This window comes from Neomonachus schauinslandi, chromosome 6, assembly GCF_002201575.2.
Source record: "Neomonachus schauinslandi chromosome 6, ASM220157v2, whole genome shotgun sequence".
NCBI lineage: Eukaryota > Metazoa > Chordata > Mammalia > Carnivora > Phocidae > Neomonachus > Neomonachus schauinslandi.
This window is the reverse complement of record NC_058408.1, coordinates 102061752-102078228: the sequence shown is the minus strand read 5'-3', so window position 1 is coordinate 102078228 and position 16477 is coordinate 102061752. Positions and strand designations below refer to the sequence as shown.

The 16477-nt window shown below is 48.2% G+C and overlaps 1 protein-coding gene across 1 annotated transcript; it reads left to right on the top strand.

The window, feature by feature from the left end:
* Positions 1-6125: 6125 nt before the first annotated feature.
* On the top strand, positions 6126-14177 carry SYNPO2L (synaptopodin 2 like). The gene is given in 5 exon segments (XM_021699939.2): positions 6126-6191; positions 6193-6231; positions 7460-7611; positions 8070-8584; positions 12037-14177. Coding segments are annotated over 5 exon segments (2913 nt in total).
* Positions 14178-16477: the final 2300 nt, after the last annotated feature.

Sequence of the window (16477 nt, the reverse complement as noted above, 5' to 3'; positions counted from 1 at the left end):
CGGTTCCGAGGGGGGCCGGAGCGTCGTCCCCGGAAGTTCCTCCCCCACGCTCCGGGGCGGGACACTCCTTCTGCCACGTCTGCCGTAGACGTGACTTCAAGAACCCGGATGCCGCGCATGCGCCACTGCTCCCTCCCATTATGGCTGAGCCCTGGGAGGCTCCGCAGATTTTTATGCATTTCCGCCTTTTATTTTCCCCCAGATGTTCTGGTCACTTTACCGTCCCACTAACTGAGATGCGATCGAGAAGACTAGGTCAAACTATCTTTAGTAACGCCCCCACAATCCTCTTATGACACATTAGTGACCTCTGAGCTAGAGTCCTGTAGACACTTCCTGCTGACCCCCGACCCCGTTGATTTCCGTCGACGAAGTTGCTTTCACCTCTGACTTTTGCTGGTTATGAGATTACGGAATTTATTATAGTAAAGGGTACTAACTTTGCTTTCAGACTTCATGTGTTCAAGTTCCGGCTCTGCAGCTCACCAGCTTAGTTTCTTTCATCTGTAAAATGGGAGAGAATACTAAATACCCTTCTAATAATAGCTTGTTGAGAGGATGGAATTAGACAAGTCACATAGACTGCCTGGCACCGTAACAATCACTCAGTAGATGTCAGATGTTATTAGTTAACCATTTTTATACAGTGGCTTCATTTAGATGCAGAGCTCTGCCAGAGCCTGATGATCTCTGCACTCAGAATGCCCCCAGCCTGTTGGAAGAATACAATTCCTGGAGTAATTATTATCCCATTTAATGACTAACAATATTGTAGCTAATAGTTGTAGGATTTTTAAAAAACATACATGACCTCACTTAATCCTTTCAATAATAGTTTTAATTTTAACTTTTTTTTTTCTTTTTTTCTTTTTTTAGCACTGCTGTGTGCCAAGCCTTGGTTTGGGTTCTGGGAATACAGTAGTGAACAAAAGTTCTTGCTCTCCTGTGATTGACAGTAAATAACAGTTATTCTGAGGCATGGAGTGGTTCATTCATTGAAAAAGATTGCACTTCTAGTCTGTGCTGGAAGCTATATTAGGCATTGAGCATGCTTTAGTCAGCAGGCCGATTATTCCTGTCCTCAAGAGTTTATAGTCGAGGTCAGTGGTTCTCCAAGTGTGATCCTAGGATCAACAGTATCAGTATCACCTGGGAACCTATTAGAAACCCAAATATCAGACCCACCTTAGACATAATGAATCAGAAATTTGGGAGGTGAAACCCAGTAAACCAAGGTTTTAGGCCCTCCAGACAATTCCATAGCATACTGAAGATTGAGACCTACTAATCTAGATTAGTAATTTGCCAAATTCAATTAACATTTGTTGAGCACCTGTCCTAGGCTGTGCCCTTTGCTAAGCGTTTTCACATAATTGATCTCATTTAACTCTCATATCAGCATAGGAAAAATATGTATTATATTTATATATATATATTTATATATTATATATGTAATATATAAATATGTTAGTAGATTATTTCATTACACAATCATCTAATCCTGTATATATTACTATATGTAATTAATTATACTACATATTATTACATGTAATTAATTATATTACATATTATTATATGTAATTAATTATATTACTATTGTAATTAATACATATATTACACATACATATATTACTATATGTAATTAAATTAATTGCTATAGGTGTTAAATATATAAAATACATTAGTAGGTTATTTCATTACACAATCATCTAATCTTATATACACTGTCTTATTTTAGGGAACTAGTAGCTTTAAAATTTTTCCAGGTCTATGTGACTCAGTCGGTGAAGCATTTGCCTTCAGCTCAGGTCACAATCCCGGGGTCCTGGGATGGAGCCCCACATTTAGCTCTCTGCTTGGCGGAGAGCCTGCTTCTCCCTCTGCCTCTGCCTACTTGTGCTCTCTCTCTCTGTCAAATAAATAAATAAATAAAATCTTTAAAAGAAATAAAATAAAATTTTTCCAGGTGAGGGGCACCTGACTACCTCAGTCAGTAAAGCACGCAACTCTTGATCTCAGGGTTGTAAGTTCGAGCCCCACATTGGGTATGGAGATTACTTAAACATAAAATCTTTAAAAATAATTTTTTTTTGCCAGGTGATTCTAATGTGCGCTCAAGGTTAATTGAAAGTCACTGGTATTGCACAATGGCTGACATGTAGCAAGTAATAAATATTTGACTAGTGAGTGAAAGGATATTTAGAGGGGCTTCTGGGTGGCTCAGTCAGTTAAGCATCTGATTAAGTTGGTTAAGCATTGCTTTCTGCTCAGGTCATGATTTGGGGGTCATGATCTTAGGGTTGTGAGATCGAGCCCTACCTCAGGTTCTGCATTGGTTGTGGAGCCTGCTTAAGATTCTCTCTCTTCCTCTCTGCCCCTTCCCCAGTTTGCTTGAAATCTTTCTCTCTCGAAAAAAAATAATAATAAAATTTAAATTTTAAAAAAGGACATTTAGATACTCTTTTTACTGATGAGGTCAAGTAACTGTCCAAGGTTACACAGCTAATAAATGGTGGAACAAGATTCCAAATCCAGTCTAGACCCTAAACCCCAAGTGTTTTCTATGACTACATCATACATCAAGGCAAACAGCATTTAGCACACTAGTACAACAGCTATTCCAGGAAATCCTGTAGCTTTTGATGACTCTACTTACAGCATCATTACGTAATGATTTATAACAGAAAGAGATCTCTTAGAGTACGTTCATTGAATGGAAACCTAAAAATAAGTAGAGATTTTATTATTAACATGGGTTGGCACGTTTATGCACACCTATCTGTATCTATCTTTCCATGACCACCTGTGCGCTATAAGAAGTTATTTAATTTAGCCAACATTTATTGAGCACTCATCACATCAGGCATTGCTCTCTGGGCTGTTGATGGGCTATTGCATATAGTCCTTTCAAATTTCTCACCATCTAGGAGGAAGACAGGCCTATAAACAAACTACAATATTGCTGAGAAATGCAATAAAAATATGAATGAGATACATATGTTGCCCAGAGGAAGGAAGGATTAATTCTATAGGAAGGAAATTGGGAGATGGGCAGGAAAGGCTTTATGGAAGAGGCAACAATTCAACTGGGGTAGGGCTGATTAGAATTCCTCTACATTGCCCAGCACTGCACATTATAATCACCTGTGGTACTTTTTATTTTTTTTTAAATATTTATTTATTTATTTATTTGATTGAGAGAGAGAGAGTGCACAAGCACGGGGAGAGGTAGAGGGGAAGCAGACTCCCTGATGAGCGGGGAGCCCAAGGTGGGGCTCAATATCCTGACCAGGAAGATCATCACCTGAGCTGAAAGGAAGAGTCAGAAGCTTAACCAACTGAGCCACCCAGGCACACCTTCTGTGGTACTTTTTTAAACGGCAATACTAGGTGCAACAACATGGATGGATCTAGAAGGTATAATGCTGAGTGAAATAAGTCAGAAAAAGACAAATACCATATGATTTCATTCATATGTAGAATTTAAGAAGCAAAACAAATGAACAGAGAAAAAAGGAGTCAAACAAAAGAACAGACTCTAATGTAGAGAATAAACTGATGGTTGTCAGAAGGGAAGTGGGTGGAGGGATAGTGAAGTAGATGAAGTGATGATCACTGAGTAATGTATAGAATTATTGAATCACTATATCGTGCATCTGAAACAAAAGTAACACTGTAGTTAACCATACTGGAATTTAAATAAATAAATAAACCAACCAATCAATAAATCAATAAATAATTTTTAAAGATCTTATTTTTATTTATTTGACAGAGAGAAAGAGAGTGAGAGCAGGAACACAAGCAGGGGGAGTGGGAGAGGGAGAAGCAGGCTTCTTGCCGAGCAGGGAACCCAATGTGGGGCTCAATCCCAGGACCCTGGGATCATGACCTGAGCCAAAGGCAGATGCTAACAACTGAGCCACCCAGGCACCCCATAATAAATAAATTTTTAAAAGAAAGAAAATGTACAAGATTTACACAAAGAAAGTTTAAAACACTTCTGAGGAACATAAAATCAAAACAAGTGTAAGTGTAAAGGCATCCCATTCATTCATTCATTCATTCATTCATTCAGTAAAAACAGCACTTACTATATGCCAGGCATTTTTCTAGGCTTTGGAGATACACAACTGAACAAAACAGAGAAAATCCTTGCCATCTAGGAACTAATATTCCAGTGGGTAGCAAAACCTAACATCAAAAATATGTCAATTCTCCCTAAATTAATCTATAAAGTTCACAATACCAATAAAAATGCCAGTAAGGGGGCACCTGGGTGGCTCAGTCAGTTAGGCATCTGCCTTTGGCTCAGGGTCCTGGGATTGAGCCCAGTGTCAGGCTCCCTGCTCAGCGGGAATCTGCTTGTCCCTCTTCCTCTGTCCCTCTGCCCAACTCGTGCTCCCTCCCTCTCTCAAGTAAATAAATAAAATCTTTTTTAAAATGCCAGTAAGATTTTTGGGGGGCCAAGATATATTTAATATTATTGCAAAAATGCAAAAATGGGACACGCATCCTTGCAAAGATTCTATAAAAAAAAAAAAAAATTGTGTTCCCAAAGTATACCTGTTTAATGTTGCTATGAAAGAATAGAGAGAGCCTGTCCATGATGCAACATGAATGATGTATTAGAGCTATGACTGAATGTTACACTACCTATTATTACTCCCCAAGAGGGATTATAAAAAGAACCAGATATCCCGGAAGCATGAGTCTGGAGTGGGAAGCCTGGCAAAGCCTCTGTGCCTACCTCCCAGACATTAGTTAGAGTCTGGATCTGCTTGACTATCCCAAAGGAAAAAAAGAAAGAAAGAAAGGGAAGGAGGGAGGGAAGAAAAGAAAGGAAAAGAAAAGAAAGAGAAAAGAGAAGTAGCATAGACATAGGACATTCAGAACCCATTATTAGACCATCTTAGTGTTTTGTGATACTGGTTCGCATAAAATAAAGGTATGGCATAAGAATCATGTTCTGGGGCACCTGGGTGGCTCAGTTGGTTAAGCGACTGCCTTTGGCTCGGGTCATGGTCCCGGGGTCCTGGGATCAAGTCCCGCATCGGGCTCCCTGCTCTGCGGGGAGCCTGCTTCTCCCTCTCCCACTCCCCCTGCTTGTGTTCCCTCTCTCGCTGTGTCTCTCTCTGTCAAATAAATAAATAAAATCTTAAAAAAAAAAAAAAAAGAATCATGTTCTGTTCTGTAAAACTCTTGGTGTCTAGACATTCTTGCCTCATTGCTTATTTAAAAAGTATAATTAGGCTTAGACCAGAAAAGGGAGTTACTTCTAATTTTTGGCAAGTCCCTAAAATTCAGGGTCTAAATGAACAGGGAATCACAAAGTGGACAATGGCAACAGTTGCCAAAAGCAGGAAAACATAAAAAATAAAATAAAATAAAATGGCAGTACTGGGTACCAGACCAATAAAATCTGAATTCCTAGAGCTGAGGCCTGGGAATCATTGTGTATATACATTAATAGATTATTTCATTATATAATCATCTAATCCTCTGTGCTTATTTTTGGAAACCAGTAGCTTTAAAAGCTATATTGCACCCAGCACTGCAGTGGGATATGGATCTCTGTTTTGATTAACAGGCACATTCATACAGCAAGGGGGGCACACTTCTGGGGAGCTTGTGAACTTGTGGGACAAGTCCAGCCATTCCTTGCCATGGAACTGAAGCCCCTGCTGCTGCCACTTTGAAATGAGCTTTGGAGGAAAGCAGTTGGGATTAGTCCATGATCCCATCAGGGAAGGCACAGTCCCTGGAAGTATGTATATTAGTTAGAGCTAGTACTTTGAGTCCTGAGTAAAAGGCCCACGCAGGAGAATGGGGGAAAGGGGAGGGCAGACGTTTTTACTATAATTAGCTTTGGGAGTAATACAGCTGGGGGAGGGAAGGGAGTACAGCCGGCAACTATTTTGAGCACGGCTCCGATTGACAGGACATGTGTGCTGGACTGTACTGATCCCAGGGCCAAGTTGCCTGCCTGTGGTGTGTGGTGTGGGGGGGAAGGCCCAGGACAGCAGGACCAAGACAGCCATACAGACAGACCGGACGGGGTACCAGCGCCTCGACTTTTCTCCCTGGGACACTGTCCAAACTCCGAGGGCCATAGGCCAAGCTGAGCGATGGGTGCTGAGGAGAAGGTGCTGGTCACATTGTCAGGGGGAGCCCCCTGGGGCTTCCGACTTCACGGGGGGGGCCGAGCAGAGGAAACCTTTACAGGTGTCCAAGGTAAGGGAGAGCCCCTATTATTGAGGTTTCAGGGAAAGGGGAACCCAGAGGAATTTGGGAAGAGTAACGTGGTGGCCTTTTGGGGGAGAAGTGGGAGGCTGTGAAGAAGAGGAGTGGGGGTGGCAGGTGGGCAGGTGGGCAAGGAAGCATGCTCATCTGTTGGGAGGAGTGGTTTCTGAGCACAAGCTTCTTGCAGGGGGGCTATTAGAAAAGAATTCCTGGTTTCTGGGAGCAGAAAAAAAGAAAGACTGCCTCAGTTCCCTGCGGCACCATAGTAACAGAGATCCAGTTCTGGCTGGCCATCCAGTCTTTGCTCTCCTGAGTCTCTGCCTCTACTCCAAATTCCAGGAATATAGGGAAGGTTCTAATTTTTCTTTAACTATATTGGTATGTGATGAGCCGAGGCTGTCTTACCCAGCCCAGCCCTGTCCTTCCCTGCCCTGCCCTACCCTACCCTACCTTGCCCAGGCCTTCAGTGCTCCTCTTCCCCTTCACCAGACCCTTTCTCTCATGAGACAAGACTTTTTAGGTGCTAGGAAGGTTATGGCAAGATCTGGCCTGTCAGATGAACTGTTATGTGTTTGGTTTCACCATACAGGCTTAGTTTTCTCAACCATAAAATGTGGGTAATAACAATACCTACTTCATAGAACCATTCTAAGGATTAATTGCAATGATACATGTAGAGTGCTTGGCCCCATACCTAACATTTAGTAAGCACTCAATAAATGATAGCCATTACTACTATTATTATTACTTTCACATATGTACGTGTGTGTGCACGCAGGGGCACACATTTACACACACAACTACAATCTCCCAGAATCTGCTGGACTCCCTCCAATCTGGAATGCTGTTCTAAAATCTTGACTGTGTAGGTAATGGCCTAAAAGAGAACTATTGGCAAGTAAAGATATGGGCCTTGAAGGGAAATCTTCAGGGGATACAATTGCCATCTGGTACCTCCCATCTGCAGTTCTCCCCAAGCCTCTTTGATTTGGTGATTACCCTACCTCCCCCCATATGATGTATATTACTCCCTCTAATCTGTGCCTTCTTCCCTCCAGATAGGACCCCTCAACTGTAGCTCCGTGTCCCTCCCCACCCTTTCTTACCCTGCAAAGTATATCCTCTCCATGCATAGGTCCTTCCTGTCCTGACTCCTTTCATTCTATTCCCACTTAGAGCCCTCCCTCACCTACAATCTCTCCTCCCAACACCTCCTCAGATCCGAAGACGGAGCCAGGCTGGCAGAGCAGGACTCCGAGAGAGGGACCAGCTTTTGGCCATCAATGGGGTCTCCTGCACCAGCCTCTCTCATGCCAGTGCCATGAGCCTCATTGATGCCTCAGGGAATCAGCTGGTCCTCACCGTGCGGCGGTATGGACCCCTCCTACCCCAGCCCACCTCATCCCCCTAGCCCAGGGCTCCCAATGACTGTTTCAGCTCTATGTCTCACTGGCCTGGCTTCAGCTACTACTAAGTACCCACTTCTGCTTGTAAGTTTGTGCTGGACTATAGATGTTTGTCTTTGCCTCCCAAGGGGTTTCAGTGTATCTGCAACTAAGGGCTGGGGGTGTTAAGTGGGTATTTGAGTGTGCGGGTTTACTTCAAGCCCTTGCCTGTCTCCTCACTGTCACATCTCCCTCTAAGCCCATGTCCACTCACAGCTCTTCAAGCACATTTGCCTCCTGGTTTGTCTTCAGATCCCCACTCTTCCCTGCCCATTCATTCAGCCCATATGCCAGTCCCTTCTCTCCCTTCCTTCTCCAATCCCCTCTAGATCTCGCCAGCTCTCAAGAACCCATTTCTCAAGTTCTGTCCTCTTTCCCGTCCAGGGTAGAGGATGAGGGGCCTGTGCGGTCTCCATCCCCTGGTGAGCTTCAAGTGTTGTCACCCTTATCTCCACTGAGTCCTGAGCCCCCTGGCGCTCCAGTTCCCCAGCCTCTTCAGCCCGGGAGCCTCCTCTCACCCCCTGACAGTGAGGCTTACTACGGAGAGACAGACAGTGATGCCGATGGCCCTGCCACCCAGGAGAAGCCCCGCCGACCCCGCCGCAGAGGTCCCACGAGGCCCTCCCCTCCAGGAGCCCTGCCTGATGAGGTCTACCTATCCGACAGCCCTGCAGAGCCAGCACCTGCCGTCGCTGGTCCTCCTGGTCAGGTTGACAGCCGTGTGAGCTCCCCAGCTTGGGAGGATGGGGCAACCCTTCAGCCACCCCCAGCTGAGGCCCTGCTGTTGCCCCACGGCCCCCTCCGGCCTGGCCCTAATCTCATCCCTATGGTGGGGCCTGTTCCCCACCCGGTGGCAGAAGACCTCACTACCACCTACACCCAGAAGGCCAAGCAAGCCAGTGAGTGCCTGAACCCTTTTCTCCCTAGCCAGGATCCTTCAATCTGAGTCCTAAATCTACCCCTCCATAACCATACTTTATGCTTCCTTTGGATATAGTCCTGGGGACAAGTGGAGAAGAGTGATGAGTAGAAGGGGAAAATAATTATTCTCACAGTCCCTATTACTTTTACTGTTTGAACCAGTGTGGCAAAAGGTGTAGGTGGTTCAACCCAACCCAGGAACAGAGTGAGTAGGGAAGTTGAAAAGGGACATGAAATCCACAAAGGGTTTGCTTATTGTTGTTGCTATGATTTTGCTAAGTGTCAGACAGGGTGAGGGCAGAGCGAAGACATGATGCAGGGGAGTATTTGGAAGCAGGGCAGGGGTTTTTCAGTGTTAATTGCAGGCAGAGCATCAGAGATACCTTTGACATTTGTAAGTTCAGCTGGGTTCCTGGAGCCTGAGAGCCTATGGGATAGTCATGAGATCCCTAGGAAGTGGTAGAGGGAGGGATCTTCGACTCCTTATCTCATGCAAGAATGTAGGCCTGGGCCGAAAACGCCAGTTCCACTTATCTCACACTCTTTGCTATTTTTGATGTGAGTTACAGAACAAGGTCTAAGGGTGAACTTTCTCCCTGTCCCATGCCTCTACCCCAGAGACCTTTCTTGTCACCTTGAAAATCTAGGATTACACCTCTAGTTTTCATCTCTCATTCCTCCCCTCTACCATTCTGATTCCTGATCCATAGAGTTTTGTGTGTCTAAGTCTGGAACAGAGGCTAAGGACATTGATAATTTGGAGTCTGACATCGCTGAGAATGTCCAATATCCCACAAAGAAATTCCAGATGCATGCCCAGGATCCCATGCTTATCCCCAGTCCTCATTTTAGCACCCCTCCCTTCCTATCATGCTGGGTAAGACTGCAGTTAGTGGCTCAGGGATATTTTTAGCCAAGCAGACCTCATTGTCCAGTGCGGTGGGGTGGGGGGAAGGGTAGGCAGGTGTCCACGTCCATCACACCGGGGCTTGTGGGGCAGCAGAGAGAAGGGAGGGGGCTAGGCTCCAAAAATAGCACAGTGAGCTCATTCAGCTGCCAGCTCTGGGGACAAGACAAAGGGGCTTTAAAAGGCATGGGGGTGGCTCAAGCTGGTCCTGCTCCAGCCAACACTGCATTTCTCAGCATGGAGACCTTTGAGCCCATCGGCCAAGAGCCCCTCAGCCAAGCCAGCTGCAACAAAGCCCCAGATCCAGCTTCTGGGCTCCAGGACCCATTCTATGCAGGTACTACCTTCCCATAGCTGAGAGAGTTCTGGGGTCTAGAATGGAGGGGGAATACATCAATAGTTTAGGAAGGGATGTCTTTGGGAAAGGTCTTATTCCCTTATTCCTTCCTCCTTTTTGACTTCTTCTTCCTTCTTTTCTCAGGAAAGTTTCACTGCCCCTTTCTCAGAATGGGCTGATGCTATGGCCACATGTCAAAGGGGTTTGTGACCACATGAGCTATAGAAAACTCATGGGGAGAGAGTGTGTGTGAGAGAAGGAAGTGTGAATCTGTGAATCTGTGAATACATGAAGGCATGTATATGGGAATCCATGGGAGAACATACGTGGGAACAAGAAAGTGTCTGTATACATGTGTAGCTGGTGTCAAGAAAGCTTTAATAGTAATGGTTACTCACCGTGGGCCTTAGGGCTGCCGTGAGATGCTAAATTCACCTACACTATCTCATTTAGTCCTCATAGCAATCCTATGAGATAGCCATTATCATGCTCATTTACCGATGAGGAAACAACTTCAGTAAAGTGAGGTAACTCTATCAAGAACCAAAAACCTGAACTGAACTCTGACTCCAGTGCCTATCTCTTATGCACAGTACTATTCTGTGGTACAAACATTGGGATGGATGGAATGAAAGCCCTAATTAGAAAGGAGCTTGGTATCTTGAGTGGAAAGTGGATGGAATTTCAAGAATTTTTCAGGAGGAATTGAGGATCATAGATCAGAGAGAATCTGTGCCCAAGGCAAGGTCCTAGCAGCAGGGCAGTCTCTCCCAGTTCCTGGCCCCACCTCCCAGGCCCCACATGGCATGGGAAGCCCTGCCCAGGTTCCCCTTAGTACATAGTCCTTGTGTGTCCGCCTGTTAGTGGTTGCCTGAGCTCTCTACCTAGAAGGCTGACCCCCAAAGGAGCCCACCCCACTCCCACCCCAGCTGGGGGTGGGGGCTGGTGGTGGAATATATTTAGCAGTGACCTTGAGATATCCTAAAGATTTGGAGGGTTGCCTTGGAGAGCAGCACTCTGGCTTTTCCTGCATCTCGGATCTGAGGTTATCCCTGGCTGTGAGTAGCAGGGGTGTGAGGCTCAGAGGAGTGCCCTGGTTGTTGGAAGGTCAATATCAGTTGTAAAATTTTGTCCAAACTGTTAGCAATAGGGTCTCTGCAGGGGGAACTCTGGGAAGGAGTATGCATGTGTGTGAAGGTATTTGAGTGACTGTGTTTTTTTTTTTTTTTAAGATTTTATTTATTTATTTGAGAGAGAGAGAATGAGAGACAGAGCACGAGAGGGAAGGGGATCAGAGGGAGAAGCAGACCCCCCGCTGAGCAGGGAGCCCGATGCGGGACTTGATCCCGGGACTCCAGGATCATGACCTGAGCTGAAGGCAGTCGCTTAACCAACTGAGCCACCCAGGCGCCCGAGTGACTGTGTTTTTGTGAGGGTACATGTGTATTTATATACGTATATGTGAACTAGGGTGTATATAAGCTGGGGTATATGTGAATGAGAAAAAAAAAGTATATAGGAGAAAATAAGCTCATAACTGGCCTTCACTAGACCCATATTCTTGTTGAAATGTGTGGTGGGTGTTATTTCCATGAATGTGTATGATGTGGACTACATAATGGGGGTGGAATTGTGAATGAAGAGCCTTCTTCCTAAGCGTCCTCTGTGTCCCTATCATAGGGGTAAGAGGTGGGAAGAGGAGATAAGTCCTTATGTTTCTGAGAAGCCCCCTAACATGGTCTCATTTTGTCTCTCCCTGACACCTGCCTCTTCTCCCTGGTTGCTATGGGAAGTGACTGCTCTCCCCTTCCCTGTCCAGCATTGCCAGCCAGGAATGGTGGGAGGCAGGGGAAGAATGTGTGTGGGGTGGGTAAGAGCACATCTCTGGGAAGACAGAAGCAGAGTAGATGGGCGAGAGGTTAGAAGGAGAGCTGTGATCAGAATGGTGTCAGGGAGCCAACCAGACTCTGTCTTCCCTTCAACTGTGCTTGGTCTCACCTTTCACCTACCACTCTGCCCCCAAATCAGAGGACTTTGCCACAGGCAAGAGACAGTGTGGATCAGGCCAGTGAAAAGACAGTGGGTGGGAGGACTGCAGAAACTGGCTGGGGTGGGGTTGGGGTGAAAACTGTGGGGAACAGAATTAGAAGAGGTTCACTGACCATTCTCCCTCCTGACCTCCTCAGAACTGCAACGGGCAGAGAGCCTCCAAGAGAAGAGTGTGAAGGAGGCCAAGACCAAATGCCGGACGATTGCATCCCTACTAACTGCAGCCCCCAATCCCCACTCCAAGGGGGTGCTTATGTTTAAGAAACGACGGCAGAGAGCCAAGAAGTACACCCTAGTGAGCTTCGGGGCTGCAGCTGGGACAGGCGCTGAGGAAGAAGACGGGGTCCCTCCCACGAGCGAGTCCGAGCTGGACGAGGAGACCTTCTCCGACGCCCGCAGCCTCACCAACCAGTGCGACTGGGACAGCCCCTATCTGGACATGGAGCTGGCCAGGCCAGGCTCAGCTGCAGCAGAGGGCCAGGGCGGGCAGCTGAGTGAGGCCTCGGGCAGAGGGGCCCAGCTCTTTGAACAGCAGCGCCAGCGCACAGCCTCCAACACCCAGGAGCTGGCCCGGGATGGTCCAGCAGCCATGCTCAATGGGCAGGGCCTGCAGTCACCACCTCGGGCCCAGAGTGCTCCTCCGGAGGCGGCTATGCTCCCACCCAGCCCTTCGCCAGCCCCTGTAGCCAGCCCCAGTCCCTTCGTCTCAGGCTGTGGAGCCCCAACCCCAGCTCCAAACATCTTTAACCGGTCAGCCAGGCCCTTCACCCCAGGCTTACAAGGGCAGCGGCCAGGTACCACTTCGGTGATTTTCCGGCCGCTAGCTCCCAAGAGGGCGAATGAAAGCCTGGGAGGCCTCAGCCCCGCCCCACCGCCCTTCCTGTCCCCTCCACAGGGGCCCACCCCTCTGCCCAGCCACGTGCCAGCCTCCGGTTCCCCCAGCACTCCACGCTCCTCGGGCCCCGTGACAGCCACAAGTTCCCTGTACATCCCAGCTCCCAATCGTCCTGTAACGCCAGGAGGAACCCCAGAGCCTCCCGCTCCCCCTAGCGCCGCTGCCATGACCTCCACCGCTTCTATCTTCCTATCGGCACCTCTGCGACCCTCTGCGCGCCCAGAGGCTCCCGCCCCAGGCCCCGGGGCACCTGAGCCCCCCAGCGCTCGGGAGCAGCGCATCTCCGTGCCCGCTGCCCGCACTGGCATCCTCCAGGAGGCCCGGCGACGGGGAACCCGGAAGCAGATGTTCCGGCCGGGAAAGGAGGAGACGAAGAACTCGCCCAACCCCGAGCTGCTATCGTTGGTGCAGAACCTGGATGAAAAACCCCGGGCCGGGGGAGCGGAATCTGGTCCAGAGGAGGATGCTCTGAGCCTCGGGGCTGAAGCCTGCAACTTCATGCAGCCACCAGGGGGCAGGAGTTACAAGACTCGGTCTCACGTGACACCTAAAACCCCGCCTCCAATGTCTCCCAAGACCCCGCCCCCAATGCCTCCTAAGACTCCACCCCCGGTGGCTCCTAAGCCCCCATCTCGAGGGTTCCTTGATGGGCTAGTGAATGGGGCAGCCCCTTCGGCTGGAATCCCTGAGCCAGCAAGGCTTCAGGGCAGGGGTGGGGAGCTGTTTGCCAAGCGGCAGAGCCGAGCAGACAGGTATGTGGTGGAAGCTACACCTAGTCCTGGCCTTGGCCTTGGCCCTCGGCCCAGAAGCCCTTCCCCTACACCCTCACTGCCCCCTTCCTGGAAATATTCACCCAACATTCGTGCCCCACCTCCTATTGCTTACAACCCACTGCTCTCACCCTTTTTCCCCCAGGCTGCTCGAACGCTCCCTAATAAGGCCCAATCCCAGGGTCCTCGGGCAACCCCCAAGCAGGGTATCAAGGCTCTGGATTTCATGCGGCACCAGCCCTACCAACTTAAAACTGCCATGTTCTGTTTCGATGAGGTTCCCCAGACTCCTGGCCCCACTTCCTTAGGGCCCCGCAAAACTGCCCGAGTCCAGGAGATCCGCCGATTTTCCACTCCAGCACCCCAGCCCACTGCAGAACCCCTGGGCCCCACTGTGCTTGCCCCACGAGCAGCCACTACATTGGATGAGCCCATCTGGAGGACAGAGCTGGCCTCAACCCCTGTCCTTAGCCCAGCCCCTCCTCCAGAGTCTCCTAGGGGTCTCGGAACTTCCCCCAGCTCCTGTGGCTTCCAGGTAGCCAGGCCCCGGTTCTCAGCCACCAGAACTGGATTGCAGGCTCATGTGTGGAGGCCGGGGGCAGGCCACCACTGAGCAGGGCACGGCTCCCAGGACCAAGGAGAGGTGGAGCATCCAGTTCCTAAAGTTGCTTCTCCTACCCATCCCATGTCCTCTCTCAGGCATCTGGAGGCTAAATTCCCTCCTGCCGGAGATAGTTTTGGAGTTGGTGTCCCATCTCCACCCACACTCCTCCACTGGTCTCTATTTCTCTACATTTGTGCTTTTCTGTGAGCCTCGTTTTAATGTTCAGTGAGAAGCACACAGAGAAGTTACTAGTGAGACCTCAGGCAAGAAGCTCACCATCAGGTAGGCCTCAAAGGGCCTGAATTGATCTCTGCACTAAATCGCTTGCTACTCCTCACTCTCATTTCCCAAGCTTGGCTGGCATATATCTAGACATGTATGTGTGCGTGTGTGTATGTGCAAGTGTGTGTAGGCACAGATGTGTTCTTATGTCTGAGGCAAGAGTAAGAGGAGCAGTCTAAATAAAGACCCAATCTGGGTCTTCCCTTTGTACTGATTAAAGAAGGGTCAGATAAGCCCTTATGGATAGTCTAGTGGGGAGAGAGAGATTGACTGGAATTAAAGACCAGGGCCTGTAGCAGGGGTACAGCATCTTGTGAAACTCACAGATTATGAGAAGACCTGAAGGGCTGGGGCAGTTTATAAGGGGTGAGTTATACCAGCTAGACCAGGAACAGAACTAAGAATTCTATTCATCAGGGGGCACCTGGCTGGCTCAGTCAGAGGAGCATGCGACTCTTGATCTCAGGGTTGTGAGTTAGAGCCCCACACTGGGCAGTAGAGATTACATACATACATACATACATACATACATACATAGTTCTTTTCGTCAGGATTTCAGAAAGTTAGCAACTTAAGAGGCCCCCACAAGCATCCAGGAAGTGAAAAAGAAAGCCAGAAAATTTCCTCTGGAATGAAAAATCCATTGGCTTCATTGCCTCATGCACCTGAGACAGAAAGGAGGGTGAAAAGAGCCATGGTGTGGAAAGTGAGGCAGAAACCAGGAGCAGAGTGGAATGAATGAAATTGATTGAACCACAGGGAGGCACATGGGGAGGGAGAGTGCAGTGTTGGCAGACAGGAGAGTTGGGTTTCAGGAAACTCACCATGTACAACAAGGGGATTAGGGAAAAATTTGAGAGAGAAGAATGCATTTGTTAGAGTGAGGACAGATGATGGTGGGGGGATGTGAGAGTGTGGGCTGAGTGTTGAAAGAATAGGTAGTGTTTGTACTACCTCCTTTGAGTCTGTCCTTCTACCCTCTGCAGCTTGTCATGATGACCTGGGAAAGGGCAAGGAAATACCCAGAGCCAAAATTTCTTTTCAGTCCTACCCCATCCCCTGCACCCTAGCTCTTATTCCTTTCCAGCTTCGGGTCCTGATCTCTGATCCTAGATGGGTATGGACTCCCCTCTCACCATGACCACCACCAGCCAGCCATGTTTGCTGCTTGATCTGGATTGATCGTTTCCTTTGCATATTGAGTGTGAGTCACAGTACTTTGGTTTGTGCACAAGAATAAACTTATGCTCCAAACCTTCTGTTGCCATCATCTCTTGTAGTTTTATACCCAAATCCTGATTCTCCTCCATCTTCTCTAACCCATTCCTCTGATCTCTTTCTCCATTCCTGCCCTATTCTTCACCCTTTGCCCTTCACTCCCTGGTCTTTTGCTCTTCTTTACCAGTTCTGTCCCACTCTGATTTAGCCACCTCCACCATTCCCTTTGGTTCTCTCTCCATCCAGATTCTCCCCTTTTCTGTCTTCTGCTTCATACTTCCCAAGCAAGCCCTCAATTTCAGAACCAAGAGGAGTGGAAAGGCCCTCTGAGCTTTTGCCATCATCATTTTCTAGCTCTCTGGAGGAAACAATTGATGTTTCCATGGGAAAGCAATGTCTGGAGGTGAAGGTGGGGTGAGAGAGGGGAGAAGAAAGAGGGTGGATCGGTGTGGGTTGAGTCTAATATAGAAGAGAAGGCACTGGAGGCAGGCTAGAATTAAGGACTTCTGAGAAAGAAAGTTACTCCAGCAGGGGGCATATTTGTGCAAATAACCAGGCCCAGGACCCTGATGCTCCCACGTAGTAGTATGGTCTCAGAATTCCAAAGGAAGGGGCCCCTAGGTGGCTCAGTCGTTAAGCATTTGCCTTCGGCTCAGGTAATGATCCCGGGGTCCTGGGATCGCTCCCTGCATCGGGCTCCCTGCATCGGGCTCCCTGCATCGGGCTCCCTGCATCGGGCTCCCTGCATCGGGCTCCCTCTCTCACTGCCTCTCTCTGTCAAATAAATAAATAAATAAAATCTTAAAAAA